An 18016-nucleotide genomic window follows, 5' to 3' on the forward strand; every position below is an offset into this window, starting at 1 on the left:
CTTGTTTCAGTTCTGGCTTCTGGCCCCTTTGCTGGCCCAGTCTCCCATGAGTCCTGTAACATATCCCAGAGGCCTTGCAGTAAATTCCCCTTGTAGCTTAACCTAGCTTGAATGAGTTTCTTTTATTTGCACCCAAAACCAATATACCGAAGATGCCCTGGGGAACTCAAGCTCCTTGAAGACCATGGCTGGATCTGTTTATCTGTGCAGCCCTCAGCCCCACGATTCTTGGCTTAATTCCATGAATTTTTGTTGAATAGTACTCACTGAATACAGCTTTTCTGTCGGAGAGATAGAGATAACACTCCCCGATCCACCCCCCAGTTGTCATATGCTCCAGGAAATTAAATGAATTAAAACCAAGGGCTGGCTGATTCCACTGAAAGACAGGCCATGCTTTGCTGTCATTCCATCTCATCTCCGGTTTGACAAGGCAGGTGTGGTGAAAAGCTGACAGGCACTCAGAAGAGAGAGGCCAGCAGGAGGGGGTGACAAGCTAGACAGGGGATAAAAGGGGCTTGTTTCGTTCTGTGTGCTTTGGAATCAACTTGCTCTTTAATTAAAGGGAAAATCACCCTCCAGCTAGTAAAAACACCCCTAAGAAAATTAAAATAATGCAAATCAAGCTAAATGAATACTCCAGAAGCAGCGCTAGGGCTTAGTGGGACTGAGTGGATGCCCCCAAGGTTTTCAAAGCAAAGCCTGCAACTGATTTTTGGAGCCAAAACACTCTCCCTTTTGTTTGATGGCAAAGGAGGCTAAATGCCCACACACCAAGAGGGATTTATGGAGGAGTTTAAGGTGACAGATTCATCTTGCCATTCTGGCTCTCTGAAGACCAGAACTGAAACAAAGCCTAGGTGGATAATGATGATAATTCCTGGGGTTTCTTCCTAGGGGTGCTGAGTGTACAGAAATCACTCACATTGTAATTAAAATGTACAAAGCAAAATGGTTCGAGGGGAACCAGAGTTTCTAGTATAACACCTAACTAACCACAGGAGCATTTTACCTGGGAAGTAGCTGAAGGAGGGATGGAGATAGGATGCATGCCTGTGTGTGTGCCTGTAGTGTGCTGGTGGTGGCGGGGCATGAGCAGGAAGTGCAATATTTTAAGCATAACAAGCCAGAGTCGTCTACCCAAAGTGAGCAGAGCAATCTGAGCTTAAATTTGTGGCACCACATCAAAGGATGTACTTTCCCAAGCTTTCATCCTAGAGGAGGTAGGATGGTGGCTATTTATAAGTATACTAGAGGCCCAGTGCATGAATTCATGCACTGGTGGGGTCCCTCGGCCTGGCCTTCGTCCTCTTGCAATCCGGGACCCCTCGGGGAATGTTGAAGAGCTGGTTTCACCCTGATCCCTGCAAGCCAGGCCAAAGAACCCCACTGGTGCATGAATCTGTGCACCAGGCCTCTGGTATGCATATAAGATCTTTGGTTAATCTCTTCCTGCCCTCTCCCCTCCCCTCTTCCCTTTGAGATTCATCAATCTGTTCCATGATTCCATGCCTGTGGCTTCCACTCCTACATTGAACATCTGCCCCCTGCTGGTCAGTGTGTATCATAGCTACCAATTGGTCACTTAGGCCAGTGGTGGGCAAACTCATTAGTCAACAGAGCCAAATATAACAATACAACGATTGAAATTTCTTTTGAGAGCCAAATTTTTTAAACTTAAACTATATAGGTAGGTACATTGTTATTAACTTAATTAGGGTACTCCTAAGGCTTAGGAAGAGCCACACTCAAGGGGCCAAAGAGCCGCATGTGGCTCGCGAGCCGCGGTTTGCCGACCACTGGCTTAGGCTTTTATATATATAGATACTTCATCATTGGGGCACCTCTTCAATATAACAAAAAAAAGATTTCCTTGCAGATAAATGTTTTTGACTCTTCTGATATAGCACAGTGACCCCCAACCAATGTTCATCTGTGATGATAAAATTATGCAGAAAATATTTTACTTCCATGGGCCTCTTGGTGCTAAAAGGGCCCTCACTGAGCTACTCCAATCCTTTCATTTTTTTTTTTTTCCTGGATGAGGGGAAGGAGATCCAGAGAGCTTACATTGTTTGCTTAAGGTCATCTGGACCTAGTACAGTGATGGCGAACCTATGACACACGTGCCAGAGGTGATACACGAACTCATTTTTTGGTTGATTTTTCTTTGTTAAACGGCATTTAAATATATAAAATAAATATCAAAAATATAAATCTTTGTTTTACTATTGTTGCAAATATTAAAAATTTCTATATGTGACACGGCACCAGAGTTAAGTTAGGGTTTTTCAAAATGTTGACACACCGAGCTCAAAAGGTTCGCCATCACTGACCTAGTATGACCATATGATTCACTGTGCCAATGAGGGCACTTTTGAGAGTAAAAGGAGGTGCCCTTTCAATGACATCTGGACCAACAGGTCCAACCTGGATTGTCCCAGGGAAACTGGAGCATGTGAGCATCCTATTCAGACAGCTCAAGGCTTTGCCCAGACTCACGGGGACTTAGGAAATGCTCTACTTGCTGATGCCCTGGGGACTGGAGGGTGCTCCCCGGAGGCCAGGAAGGGGAGTGAACTTCCTTGTATGTGCTCAAGCTGATGGATTTCTCCACAGTTTTAGGCGGTGTCAGTGCTTCTGTAATTAAAAGAGGTGCCATTCTGAGGAGGACAAACACTCTGACCAGTGGATGGTGCCTTTTGCAAACAAAAAGGACTCTTCCTCCAGGCAGCCCTACTCCAGGGAGTATTGACAATAATAAGAAAGTGACCACCAGAAAAGGGCCCCAGGCTCATCTTTGTAGAGTAAAGATATTTGGAATCAACTCACAGTGGCTAGTGGGATGTATAAGAATGTCACCCCTTGCATAGATGCCACTCTGGATTCGTGTTTGCTGTGGATGGAGGACTGCAATGCTGACCCTGGAAGAGGGAGCTGGAAGATGCACGCTGCTACTGGGAGAGCTGCCATGTTCTGAGCACTTTGCATGTATTGGTCCTCTTAACCCTCAAAACAGCCCAGGCGGGGAACCATCCTGTATCCTCATTGCTATGACAGTTATGCAAATCTGTACATGTGTTATACGTTCAGAGAACCATATGCCAAAGGAGAAAAGTTATAATGTGTGATAATTTAATAGATAAAGTAAAAAAAAAAAAGACTACATACTGTAGGAGTCCATTGATTGAAATTCAACAAAAAGCAAAACTATAGTGATAGCAGGTCGGTGGTTGCCAGGGGTCAGGTTGGGGGCACTGACTACTGAGGGACACAGGGGTACTTTTCAGGGTGATGAAAGTGTCCTAGGTCATGGTTCTAGAGGTGGTTACCTGATTATATATTTATGAAAACAGTTAAAATTGCTGAATTTTACTATATAGAAACTTTTTCTCAATAAAGCTGAGGAAAATGGCCTGATAGCATGGGCATCCCTGTTAGTCTCATCCTATTGTTACCGGGAGACGCCTGGTTGGGCTCGGGCTCCCTGTCTCTGTGTCCAATAAATGAAGGCAGAGTTGAATCATATAAGGCGTTTATTGAGAAGGCTAGCCAACCAAGAAGACAGGGCGCTTTACACTATGAATGAGGAAACGGAGACACAAGCAGGTAGAGTAACGTGCTCAAGGACACAGCCGATAAGTGATGGAGCCAGGATGCAAATATAGGAATAAGTAACGAGCTATCTTAACCTCTGCAATTAACCACTGCTCTTGCTGGTGAGTCCCAGCTCCTCACCTGGGCAGGGGGACATATCAGCCCTAGCGGGGCAGGTGCAATAGGCAGGAAATTCGTGATCCCCACAGAGGACCTCACAGAAACAGCAGTTGTCTAGGGGCGCCATTTGGGTCCATCACGGGTCTTTCCTGAAGCAGACACAATTATTTGATCTGAAAAAGAAACTGGTGCAGGGATTGAGTCTTGACACAGAGGTCTGGTGATCTCTGGGCCTGCCCTCTTTTCCCGGCTGGCAGTGTGATTTAAAACCTCCCGGCTCAGCTCATTTTGCCAAATAGCTCCTGCAGGATTCATTTTTCAAGGCTCAATCCAAAAATTTCTAGCTCAGCAAATAGACCCAGAGCAAGAAATGTATTCACCCAAGTTACCTCTGAGCTAAGGTAAATGGTTCCTCATGCTTTGCAGAGGGAAACAGAGGTGCTCATACGCAAGCAAATGTACAGCTATACCATACCTTGCTTATGACACTTCAAAGAAGTAACAGAAAAAGCAGCTGGGTATGTAACTTCCATCTGAGAGGAAAAGGTCCGTGAAGCTGCAGTCCTCAGCAGGCACACACTGCCATCGGTCACATTCATTAGGTTCATGCAGAACTGGGAGGGAATGGACTTACCCATTCTAAGCAGATGCTTAGAGGCAGAACCAGAGAGGTCAGGCGACTTACCTAAGGTCACTCAGCACTTAGCTGGAGTCAGAGACCTGGGTGCAAATCCTAGCTCTTCCCCATACCAACCCTGTGACTAACGGCTTATTCTTTAGCTTCTCCAAGTTCCTTTTCCTCACATGTAAAATGGTACTAATTAGTTTTAGCTCATAAGATTTCTATTAATATTGGGTGTGAGGCACTGATCACAATGCCTGAGACATAGCACATGCTCAATAAATGAGAGCTGATGGTAGTAACCATTTTAGTATACTGTGATTATCTTTACATGTATGAGCCGACTTTGGACTAGATGAACTCCAAGGTTTAGGCTGACTAGTAACGGACTTGTCCAGCACTTTATAGCTCAAAAAAGCCCAATCACAGGAGCATTTTCTTTGCACAATCACCCTATCACATACATAAGTTGGCATTATTAGTCCCATGTCAGTTTCAAAGCATTAGGAGGGCTTATCCAATTCTGCCCTCATGAGATCACATTGGTCTTACTGAGATCACACAGCCAGCAAGAGACAGAACCGGGTCTTGAAGTCAGATCTTCTAAGTCAAAATGTTGATCCCTGCCCAGTGGCCGAGTGGTTGACTCTTAGGCCAATATCCAATCCCTGTGATGTGCTTGTCTCTATTTCCCTGCAGTCCTCTTCCAGGCCAACCCAACTACTGCTCTTGGAGATTGCCTCTAAGAAGCTGATCCAATGAATAACCATGAGAGCTGTCCTAGAGTTGCCCTTTAACTGCTGAAATGGGCATAGATTTATAGAGGCCAACTCTGGCTGGTATTTGGGAACGGATAATTACCTTCACTTACTATATCCTAGGCTGCTTCAGCTAAATATTTACTGCCCAGAATTCTGCCCTTTCCGACGAATTCTGAACACGAGCATGCCACAGGCAACTAAGTGGCATAATTCATTTGGGGCGATCATAAATCTCAGGCTTCCACTAGAAATGATGCAAAAAAATTAATGGAACATGAAATCAAGTAAATGGAATTGAGTACAGTAATTAGTTCATATTTTAATCCTCAGGTCTGTTTATTATCCGTCAACTGGCGAGCAATTAAGCCGGCACCATTGAGATGATTAGCTTTGTTTCAGCAGAAGTTTATCGATATGTCAGAGCAAATGAATCTGGGTGTTTTAAATGGCTTTATTTTGAATTGTACAGCAGCACATCCATGGAGCGGCTAGACATCTAATGACTTAATTTTGTGATATTATTATCTAGATTACTTATATTTAATATTACTGAGCTGTTCTAGATGATTATTGGGGAGAGTGATGGGGGGAGGGAGTCAAACTATAGAAAAGGAGCTTATAATATTAGATCCTTAATACAATAGTATAATTTTGCCTTTTCATATTGAGAGCAAATAAAGGATCTTTAAGGCATTTCACTTTCTACCTTAGTCTTCCAATTGTTAATTTCCATATTTGTTGCAATCAGGCACTATTATGGTTCTTTCATTGGTGATATCTTTGATTGGGGGCACTTTGGTGACTTCTAAGTCCACTTCCCCATGGATGCTCATCAGTGCCCATGTGTGTAAAATACTGTATCAATGTCTTTTAGTTTTTTGAGGCTATATAAACACCCTTGTGATGGTGCTCTGCCCACAAAGGCAGGAAATCTGAATATCTGGCTACACCTGTTTTACCAGGCAACTAGAACAGGTGACCTAAAACGGCCTTCTGAATCTTGGAATTTGATATAATTTAAAATTTTTATTTGAAAAATTAAACATTCCAAACTAAAAGTCAGGAAAGTTGGGTTCTGGTCCTAAATCTGCCACTGAATCTCGGTGACTCTGGGCAGGTCTCTTGCCTTTTCTGGAGTCTGATTTTTCCTCTTGTACAGTACGTGGGTTGGAAGAGATGACCTCAGTGGGGCCTCCGACACTGACACTTTAGATGGAGGCTTCAAGCAGCCTTGTTTTTTCCAATTGCAGGTCTATTTCTTGAAGTGGGAGATGTGGTCTTTGGAGGAACCTCTACAAATTTTACTGAACTGCTGACATTGGCCAGAGTAATAGTGAGTGGATTATTCTTACTTCACACCTTCTTTTCCAATTTGATTTTATTCCAGTGGCTTTGGAAATGGATTAAAAATAAAGTACAGCTAGCTCACAGAAGTGTTAGAAGCCGTACCTAACTGCAGTGTCATTGGTTACTAAATAAAGGAAGACCCCTTCAACACCTGTAAAGCTGTAACAGTGATGGTCTCCATGGTAACAGTTAGGTTCTAGGATGAGCCTTGATCAAGTTCCAGTTAATGCCTGTCTTTAATTCTGTCTGTAATATAACACCTCCTTCCCTGCTTTGGGTGAGCACTAGGAGCAGGTCAGAGTCAAGTGGAGGAGGATGGCGCTGGTCATAACGCCATCCTGGTGGGACCAGGTCAGCACTACGATGCAGGTTAGGATGAAGTCAGCGGGATAATGAGCTGACCTCAGCAAGCTGTCTTCTCTCTTCGGCTGCCCCACGGTGTCCATCTAAAACTGGCAATGCACGAAGCTGCTGACTTGATCGGCAGTCCTTCTCCAGAAGTAATTATAAAAATGTCCAAAGGGAACACTTCCTATCCTTAGGTCAGAGTCATCACCTGCTCACTGGTATCGTCATAATCTGCCCTACCACCATCTGGGCTTCTGACTTGTTTGCTTTGCTTCTGGAAGGCCACTTTGCTTACTCTGGGGAGGACTGGCTTCCGGAATCCGGAACTTTGGCTCTTTGCGTTGGCAAAGACCAGGTCCCTGGTCTGACCCTTGGAGTCATTCCAGGAAATGAGGAATCTAAATGAATTTTTCTAGTTCACTTGCTATCAATTGTTGCATTGCTCCTCCCAGCTACCTTGAAGAATTTGCTTAACTGTATTTGTAAATAATTTAACATAACATGCCTAGGACTTCTGTTAATATCGACATTAACTTGATTAGGTTTGCCATTATGACAACATAATTTAATTATTGATATACTAGACATAATTTAGGCACTCTAAAAGTTACAGTCTTTCAAAACTATCTCCCCTTACTCATTCAATCTCTTTGTTCAACCAAGTGCGTAAAACATGTATATACCAAGTGCGTAAAACATGTATGGAAAAGTATTAAAAAGCACAGCCTACTCTGTGACTATAGGGAGTTACCAGTCTGGGCTGACAGGATCCTCTGCTAGATTGTTGACTCCTTAAAGGCAGGCTCCAGGAGCTACAGGTCTTTATTTCCCCATTGGGCTAGGGCCCAGCATAGGTGAACAGTCATTATTAAGGGGTTTGTGGATAAACCTTGGCCTATGTTAAGCAAAGTTGTGAATCTGAAGACCTGAGATAAGTCCAACCTCAAATATTTATTGTCTGGATGGTCTTGGGCCTCAGTTTCCCCAGGTAAGAAGAAGACAATATTAAGGGCAACCTCACTGATCTAGTGTTTACTGATTAACTGGGAGAATATATATCATTGTTTTTTAGATTTCATTCAGGGTAAAAGCCAAGTCCATACAAAGTCCATGATCTGCAGCAGCCCTGGCCCCAGTCACCTCTGACCTCTCACACCCTATTGCTACAGATGTGTTCTTGCTGCTCCTGCTTTTCCTAGAATGCTCACAGCTCTTTCCCATTTCAAAGCCATGGTCCTTGCTGTTGCTTCTGCCGGCAATATCTTCCCCCTAGACATCCCCATGACAGCCCCACAAGTGTCATCCTCTCATTGAGATTAAAACCAACCATCCCATTTACACTTGTAACTTACTACCTCCATTTCTCATCCTCTGATACCCTCTACTCTGACCTATTTCTTTTCCCATAGCAGTTATCCTATTCTAACTGACCGTATCATTTATCATGTCTGTTATTTGTCTACCCACACTGGCCTGAAAGTACCTGACAGGCAGACTTTTCCTTATTTTATTCACTGCACAGCATGTGGTAGGCACTCAACTAGTGTTTGTTAACTGAATGGGTAAATGAATGAAAGTTGCAAAGCATGGAAACTGGCCAGGCTGTCTATTTCCTGTATAGTGGATGCTTCTCTGGGCAGGAGCTGGGATGTGGAGCTTAGCACATGGCAGAAGCACAACTGTCATGTGAAGAGTGGATCACATAAACAGCGGGCTCAGGCCACAGGTACCCCATGAAGTGGCTGGTGCAGTTCTCAGTGCCCCTCCTTAGTCCTTTGAAAAGAAGAACTTAAGGGAGGTTTTAAAAATGAATATTTCCAATTTCCCCCAAATAAGAAAGATTCTTCTTGTCTGGCCTCACTACTGCAACTTAATCCATGGGCATGATTCTTTTCAAATATTATCTTCTGCCTGGTTAATGTATTTGTTTCTTTTCATAAACACCCTACTTTATACTGGACATTAATCTAACCACTTAGACATGATTAGCAAGCTAAGGGTCTTACTTATTAAAAACAGTTAATTTTCCCTTCTTAAAAACATTGAGACATTTGAATCCCTGAATATGCTCATTAATCACCAACCCCCAACAAGGCATTCAGGAGTTCTCCATGTAGGACATGAATAATTTTTATAAAAACGCAGTTGCTGACTGTGTCGTACATCCACGCAGCTTTATAAAACAAAGCAAATGATTACCATCAATTACAATAACCTCACTAGACAAGACGGCAATTAATCTAAGCTCTTCAGATAACGACTGTTGCACTGTGCCAAGGAAAATGCCGGAGTTAATGGACTTATCACGATCAGCAATGATAGATGGGGCAGATGGCAATGTGATTATTCATTGTCAACAAAATAAACACATACTTTGTTGCTTGAAGGGTTTACCTGGGTCCTCTCAGTGGATAGCCAAAAACAAAGGCCAAAGGTGGCCATGAAGATAGCACAAAATACAAATACAATGTTAACCTACAGGATGGGATATATTTACTTTAACTGGGGCTAATCATCAGTGGAACTGGATTGGAGAACATTTTCTTTAAGGAAATCATGGACTGTGTAGAATGTCAGCATCAGAAGGCGCATTAAAGCTAAAAGGATGTGAGTCACTTTTATGAAGTTCTCAAATTCCGTTCCATGCTTAATAATTCCGGTGATGGGAATTCGCTAGTGTCAGAGGTAAACTCATTCCATTGATTGATAGTCCTTATACTTAGAACATATATTCAGCCAAATCCATTTTCCTGGAATTTTCACCCATTGACTCTAGTTCTTTTCCTCATACCACAAAGAATATGCCAAACGCTTCTTAGACATGACAGCCCTTTAGATCTCTCAAAGGCCAAATGCCTATCCAACTGCTTTCCATAGGACATTGTTTTGGTTCTTCCAACATCCTGCTTTCTGGCACCTAAACCGACACCAGTTTACAGACCAGCCATACACAGACCACTCATACTGAATGGAGGGGCTCGGAAAGAAATGGGATACAGCCGATGGCGGTCAACCGAGGGCAAGGTCTAATTGTACTTCTGCTGAGGCTGGTGCTCAAGGCTGCCTTGGATCAATGGATGTGTGCGTGGCTACCATGATCGGGAAGCAGTTCTCCAAATCCCACCAGTCTAGACAGCACACAGCTTTGCTGTTTCCAGAGGGCAGTTACCTCTGGGCACTCCTTTTTCATTTTTTTGTGCTGTATGGCTTTCTTAAGTCCTCATTGTTTACAAAACTGGGACAATTTAGATGGAGCCTGAGCTGAAATTGGCACAGTGGTCACTAACCGAAATCTCTTGGGAGAATTTGTACAAATGTGCACACCTGGACCCCACTCCTGGAGACTGATTCAGGTGCTGTGCGAGAAGAACTCAAATGTAAATATTTGGACAATGATTCCCAGTTAATGCTGATTTGCAAATGCTTTCTTCATTGAGAAAGCTTAAGAACGCACTATTGAGGGAGTGCTTCACAAATCTCATTATCAGACTCTCCTGGGAACTTTTAAAATACAATTCCCTGGAGTGTCTGATACCTGTGGTCTGGAGTAGGTCTAGGAAAATGAACACATTGACAGATCAAATTGTTATATGCTTTCCTTAAGGATTTTGTAAGCGTTCATTTACTCCAAAATTGTAGTTCCTATATCAATTACGGAGCCCTCTTATTATATATTGAAGAAACAAGCTACTCTAAGTATTTCTACAATGTAAAGATTTTAGCCAAGTAAACATCTATATTTTTTCATTCATTCTTTGAATAAATTCTTTAATAAATTCATTTTTACTCTGAGGCAATCTTGTGATAGGCACTGGAATGTAACAGCACAGTGAGGGAGGAAAAAAAAGAAACAACAGCAAACAAATGAGCAAGTAACTCAACAAATAAAATGATCAGAACCCTTAAAATAACATGTGTTTTTAAAAGGATGAGTTTATCTAAATTTGAATATTTTGTAATTCAGATTGGCAGTCTGCAGTCATTCTTAATTCATGAGTTGTTGCCCTACTCTACTTTAGGATCTGCAACTAGGGATTTTTGCATTACAGTGCCTTTGGCAGACATCTCTAATCAATCCTAGAATTTCTGCTACACATTCTGGAAGGAGACCCATATTCCTGCTCAACCCTGTCCTCTATGCAGCCATTACTAACTGAAGATGTATGAAATCTATGCATACCTTCCTCAATACTCAGTGCTCTGACTCATCTGGTGCCTTTGTTGTCCCTCATTTCTTGCTTTATCTTTGTTGTCTATCAACCTTTGAGTACCCGTGCTCCTCACATTTGGAATCCCTGTTAATTTTCAAAGTAACCTGGAGACCTATCTAAGCCAGCCTTAGAAAGATCAAATAGCCATGTCAAGATCACACAATTAGTGTGTATCAAAGCAGGAGGTACAAACTCAGGTTCTGTGACTCCAAACAAGATGCTTTTAAAATTGTTCTGCATTGCTCTTCTTCTCAGCCCAGTTTAAAGGTGAGGCGTCGTCTGATCCCTTCAAGTAAAATTTGCCAATTCTTCTTTGAGTTGGCCAGAGCCATTGTACATCTCCATTACAGCATGATATTATACTGGAATGACTTGAATATAGCACCCTTTGAGCTCCTCCGTGATAGGAACTCTGTGGTTTTATTTGTTTTAATCTCTGTATTCCTGGTAATAAGCAGAATGCTTAGGAAGGTTCTCAGTTGATACATTTTGAACAATTATTAAATTCTGGCCACTGGACTCATTAAGGTGGTGCATTTCTTTCTCAGTGTATGGCCTTACGATATCAAAAGTAATGCCAGGTTTAAACATGATCTTGATTAAAACCACTTAAACAGACCAAGTTGATAATGAGATATGTACTTTTGTTATTTCAGAGCCGTCTTGACATCAGTTACTGAGGACGCGTAAACAGAAACCTCGTTACAGGATATTGAGCAGGTAAAACCCCTGGCCCCTTGTTGATAACCACCCTCAAGTGCAAGAGAGGTCAAAGAGGTCAAATAAAACACACCCTGCTTGTCAAGTGTCATAACACAGATGCCATCTGCTTAAACTGTAGCTCTCATCCTATAATTGAGGCTGTGGTTTGGCTCACTGCTGTGGCTTGAGTTTTGTCTGGGTTGATGGTGACATACAGTGACACTCACCATTAATGGTGACTATTTAGTTGCCTGCCATTTATTTCACAGTAAATTATAGTTTTGTGCAAATTAGAGCCATTCTCCCAGAATGGAGAATTATGGAATCTATGTTATCATATGTGACATATGGGAGACTGAATACCCAGATAGAAGAAAACGAAGATGCGCTTGAAAGGTAAGGGCTTGGGGTTGAAATAATGCTCTGGAGATAACTTAGGGCATGAGTCACAAGACAGGTGCGCCCAAGTTTTGGAAGGAAATATTCTGTTTCATTGTGGCCTTCCCTGGTAAACACTGGAAGCTCATTACAGACGTCCACATCAACTTGCAAAAGACAGAGGGAGAAAGAAGGTACTGACCTTCTTGTTTCATAGATTCAAGAGAAATCTTTCCACCTGTCATCCCACCATGGATATAAATAGGCACCAAATCTTATTAAGTTGCACTTAACCTTAGTTCCCCAACAGCCCCACCTACCTCCCCAGAGAAGGCTTGTCCGTTGAGGAGGTGCTCTGACCCTTGGCTATCTTCACTCCCAAAGTGTAGCCGGATCTCCTCCAGCCGGTGGCTGTATGTCATGGGCCCTCCTGATATGTTGACCAAGTGCTCCTTGTCCAGGCGCAGGGACACGTGTCTTCCAGTATTGTACATGGTCCCACTGACCTGCAAGGCAATAGGCAACAGGTCAAGCAAGGCTCTCCTCCTTCCATTTCTCACCAAACCTACCATGGTGCTTAGATCTATGACTTTTGCTTCCCTCTAATGGGAGGACATTAGGTTGAATCCACATGTGGAATGGGGAGCAGCAGGCTCCCCAGAGGGCGTTCCTGCACTACCTGGCTTCTATGGTACTTTCTGTGCAGCATAAACTACATTATCATTTAGGAATTTGAGGTAGAAACTGAAAGGAGACCTCATCAACTATGACTAATATTTTGGACATTGCGCCTTAGAAAGCATTTACTTGTCTTCTTACCATAAATACTTGGGATGTAGAAATGCTGCAAAAGTTCAAGTCTCAGGTGTGAGAAATTGGAGAAAGCAGTTAGTAGGGGTGAGATGCTACAAAGGCCAAATGAGAGACAAGGAAGCCAAAATGGATGAAGAGGAACAAAACCTAGTGGGAGGCTGAAGGCATAGGTCTGCAAGCTCAAGTGTCCAGTCCAGTGTGTCTTGGTTAGGTCCCTCTCTCACCTCTGCAACCAGATGTTGCACAGAATGAGAGCTCTGATCCTTCCTTAAAGCTGGTGGCCTCAGTGCGAAGCTAAAGAGATTCATACAAGCTTCCCCTTTTCAAAGATTCCTGGACTTACTCCTTACTCCCAAGTCCATCTTGCTGCAGCCCCTGCAGAAGGCTAGCCTTACTGCTTGTGGCCCTATTACTTCTTTCCTTTTGGAATTTGATGTTCAGCTTTATTTTCCTATTACCTTAGCACCTCTTAACACTTGGTTCTAGAACACTGATTCTTCCCTTTGATGTTAGTCTTCTGGGTTGACTTGGCTCTAGGAGCGACCAAAAACTTCAGGAAGACTTTGAGTGGGTCTGGATGGAATGTTCTAGGCTATTGGATGCAGAGCTACTTGCATTTTCTCCCTGTTTACTCTGGCTCCTTTGGGCCAGCCCTATGGATTCCTTAAGAGCTTCACATAACTTTTGATACCTTTATAGCACTAGCCTTACCTGCTCTTCCACTTTTCTTACACTAGTCTTTTAAATGATCGGTTAGTTTAGTTCTGTACAATGCTTACTGTGGCAGAGACAGTGATGCTTGCCAAATACTCCATTGACTCATTATGCTACCATCTTGCCATAAGGTGGAGGCCATGGTGTTGGTCATGGGCTATGAAGGGACATGACAAGTGTCACTTCCAGGCTGAAACAATGAAAAGCTTATGCACGATTCTCCAGTCTCTCTCTTTCCCTGCTGCATCAGTCAAGTGGGTGATGTAGAAATATGTAAATGTGGTGCAGCTACAGGATGAAGCCTGTGCCAGCCTGGGTCCCTGGCAGATTATGTGCAGATTATAAAATGGCCAGAACTCTTCCCCTCCCCACAGCTGCACTCCTTACGTGTGACTCTGTAGCTGTTCCCATGAAGATAGGGGTCTATTTCTTCACCCCTTGAATCTAGGCTAGCTTTGTCACTTGCCTTGACCAACCACATGTAGTGGATGTAACATGCTACTTCTGAGAGTAATAGATCCTTACATGCTTTCTCCCTCCTTCTTAGAAACTTGAGACCCCATGCAAACAAGTCTGAGCTAGCCTGCTGGAGGCTGACACCATAGTGAGGAGAGCCACCCCAGGAGAAGCCATTCTAGACTGGCCATTCTATGGATTATCCACCAGCTGACTGGCCTGGCCAAATCAGCTGAGGCTGGTCCAGACCAGAACACAGGCCCACAGACCTGTAGCCTTGGGAGTGAAATCATTGGTTGTTGAAAGTCCCTAAGTTTTGGGGGTCGTTTGTTAAGTAGCAAAAGTTAATGGATACACACTATGTCAACCATCTTCTCTCCTGTGATCTGGAATTATCAACAGAGACTCTGGATGGTCTCTGCTGAGTTCTGAACTGGAAAGGCACACGGGGACCAGACAGTCAATCCACTAAGCAGTTGGAGTCAGATCTGAGAGAGAGAAAAGAAAAGCAGACGTGCCAACAGTGACAGAGGAAACCATGCAGAGAGAGAAAGGGAAGTGGAGAGAATAACTGCCCGACCTTCAGAAACTCTTGGCACCTCCTTATTCCAGCTCCTTCTTGAGACCCGAGCTGTACTTTCTCAGATAATTTACCAATAAATTATTCTTTTTCGTAGGTTATCTATTCCTTGCAACCAAATGATCCCTGTCAAGCACCCCATTCCTGTTCTCCAGTCTCAGATAAATACATATTTAGTCAGTATGACATAATGAGAATTTATATACAGGCCTTATGGTTAGAGCAGCTAAAAAAAAAATAAAAATCATCCAGAACCATTTACCCAATAAGCACCACTAATATTTTAGTATATGTACTCTTCACATTCATAACTCTATATACCCATATTTTAATGAAAATATTTTATGTGTGTATAGAGAAATTATTTCTCACATATATGATTCTCTATATAAATACATACAATTATATATAATGTATTAATGTAATATTAATATATAGCATAAATATATTATATATTATTTTTACTAACATGAATATTTCTGGTTATTAACTGTTCTTCTGTAATAACATTTTGCAATAACTGTATAATATGCTTCTATAAAAATATATAACTTATTGTTGAATCTTTCCATTCTCTCCATTTTTTTCACTATTGTACAAAAATAATGCGATGAGCATCCTTATAAATAATAGTTTTACTAAAACAGGGCTATTTCATTAGGCAAATTCTGGGTGTAATGGTATACACATCATCACTGTGCTTACTATCCACTGCCACATCCATCTGCTGTGGAGAGTACATCCCACAGAACAGGGCTGGATCTCTCTAATTCTCTTCAAACGACATGAAGAACAGAACCATAGGATTCAACCTGTAACATCCATGGGCACCTCTGGTCTGCAAGGCAGCATAAGAGGAGCTGCTCTGAATTCTTGTAGGACATGTGCTCTGTCCCACTGTGCAGATATCTTGGGCTTCCCTGCACTTCTAGCGGTGCCTTCATCTGTGTCTGTTTCATGTTCCTAAGAAAACTGTTGTCCATTGAATCAAGCCAGTGACAATGTCGTACGCTTGTCTGCATTTTTGCAGTACTTAGGAACACCCATTGGCAAATATTCGATGGAAGAATCAAGGACTCTTAAAAGATTCCAAATTTGTCTCTCAGTGACCTTTCAGTGAATTATTTTATTTATTATTATTATTTTTTTAATTCTCACCTGAGGATATGCTTAGAGAGAGAGAGGAAGTGGGGGGGGGGGGAGACAGAGAGAGAGAGAGAGGCATCAATCAGTTGCCTTCTGTATGTGCCCCAACTGGGGATTGAATTTGCAGCCCAGATATGTGATCTGACCGGGAATAAAAGTGGTGACCTTTCGGTGCATAGAACGATGGATGCTCAGCCAACTGAACCACTCTGCAGCTTCAGTTTCCTTAACTGTGAGGTAGAGATAAGAAAATTTCCCCCATGAAAACAAAGGATAAAAAAGGTATGAGGCATGCAGAAAACAAATGTCAAAATAATAGAAGTAAATCTCGCCTTATCAGTAATTACTTTACATGTAAATGATTCCACTTATATGAGGTAACTAGAGTAGTTGAAATCATAGCGATAGGGAGTAGATGGTGGTTGCCAGAGGCTGAAGGTAGGGAAAAATAGGGAATTATGGCTTAATAGGCTTAAATATTCAGTTTTGCAAGATGAAGAGTTCTGGAGATGGATGGTTGCACAACAACCTGAATGTATGTAATACCGCTAAAGTGTACACATAAAAATGGTTAGGATGGTACATTTTATATGTGTACTTTATCACCATATAAAACCGGGAAAAAGGTCAAAATGAGGTTGTGGTGAGAATTAAATAAATAAGACGTGTTATCTTCATTCTCCCTCTTCCCTTAATTTTGACGTGTTGCATGGGTGCCTAGCTGATGTTGAAGGACCCATGTTGATCTCCCATACTTCCTGGAGCCTGGTGGGATCCAGTGCTGCTTGCTAAGCATCGCAATGAAGCACTTTAATTGGCCTCTGCATTGTGATGAGTCACTTGTCGCCCATTTAGGATTTTAAAGCTCTAGGCGTGAGATGCATTCAAGATCATTTTGCAGGCCATGAAGCAAACACAAAACCAGGGTCACCAGGAATAAAACACTGCACCTTCTAGTTCTCAATGCCACTTCTTAGACCCCTTCTACTTACATGACTCTATATTCATTCATTCATTCATTCATTCATTCATTCATTCATTCATTATATTGTCAGCAATTCATACAATATTCAATATATGTGACTATGCACTAGGAGCTAGGAATTGTGTGGAGTAAAACCAGGCATGCTCCCTGCACTCATGGAGCTCACCAGAGTGGGGGAAGGAAGTGATGGGGAATCCATCTAAAATTCCACCACTTGCCTATGTGTTCTTATAATTAGATGCAACACCCCCTTGTCCCCACCCTTTCCCCAGACACCAAAATAACATTAATTTGTATTAATCAAAAAAAGCTGTGTAGCTTGGGTATGGTTTGTTGCACTTTAATTTAAAAATAAAGGCTTGACAACATTATGTATGATATCTAACGGTGCATCTGCATTGTAGTAATTAACACTGCAGCAGTGTCATTTCATCTGTGATGCTAATTACTGTGTTTCCAATGAACTATGTTGGTGCACAGCACGTTGAGAAAGTTGTATGATGCAGATCAGGAAACAGAGTGAATGGAGAAGTTGATGCTACAGCAGATCTCCAGGTGGCCTCTGGCTGCCTCCCAGTTCTCCTTTGTGTTGTATTTCAATCCACTGTGAAATGAGGAGAGAGGTGTATGGGATGCCCATTTTACAAACGAGGGAAGTAAGTGTGGTTGGTGAATGAATGCTCAGCGACTTTTCCCGGATCACACAGTTGGCAGTGAGGCAAACCCAGGTCGACTGATTCTACATCTAACGAGCCTGATATAAGCAAATGCAAGTATCTCAGCTCATTTCAGATGGAAACTATGTCAGGGGTTTTCATTTCTTCTCCAGTCTGGAGATTCAGGGCAGAGGGAACAGAATCCCAATTGTGTAAAAGGAAGAGGTGGCCATCTGACTTGCACAAGAGCTACCTGCATTCTCAATACAGTTGGGTAGGAAAGGCAGGGTGGAGGGCACCCACAGATTCTGAGGACTCACTATGTGTCAGCGTGTCACTTTATAGGTCAGGAAACTAGGTACACATAGGCTAAGAACTCTACTCAAAGGGGAGCAGGTGACGAGACTGACACTCAAAAGAAGTCTTTGTGAGCCAAAGTTCATGGTCTTCCACTGTCTCAGAGAGCAACTTCAAAGCCACCAGAGAGAGGCTGCATTCCATTTCTCAGTGACTGTAAATTCAGACATTGAGTAATGGTCTTTTTATTTATTTTTCTATATAGAGTTGGCAAAGGCCTTGC

General features: G+C 42.5%; 1 protein-coding gene across 1 annotated transcript in view; it reads right to left on the reverse strand.

The window, feature by feature from the left end:
* The window catches only part of CA10 (carbonic anhydrase 10), a 369556-nt gene that overhangs the window by 66356 nt on the left and 285184 nt on the right, over positions 1–18016 (reverse strand). The window contains exon 5 of the mRNA XM_081110646.1: positions 12407–12592. Coding sequence (XP_080966772.1) covers positions 12407–12592 — 186 coding nt within the window. The remainder of the gene's footprint in view (positions 1–12406; positions 12593–18016) is intronic.

Source organism: Myotis nattereri, assembly GCF_964212035.1.
Source record: "Myotis nattereri genome assembly, chromosome: 16".
NCBI lineage: Eukaryota > Metazoa > Chordata > Mammalia > Chiroptera > Vespertilionidae > Myotis > Myotis nattereri.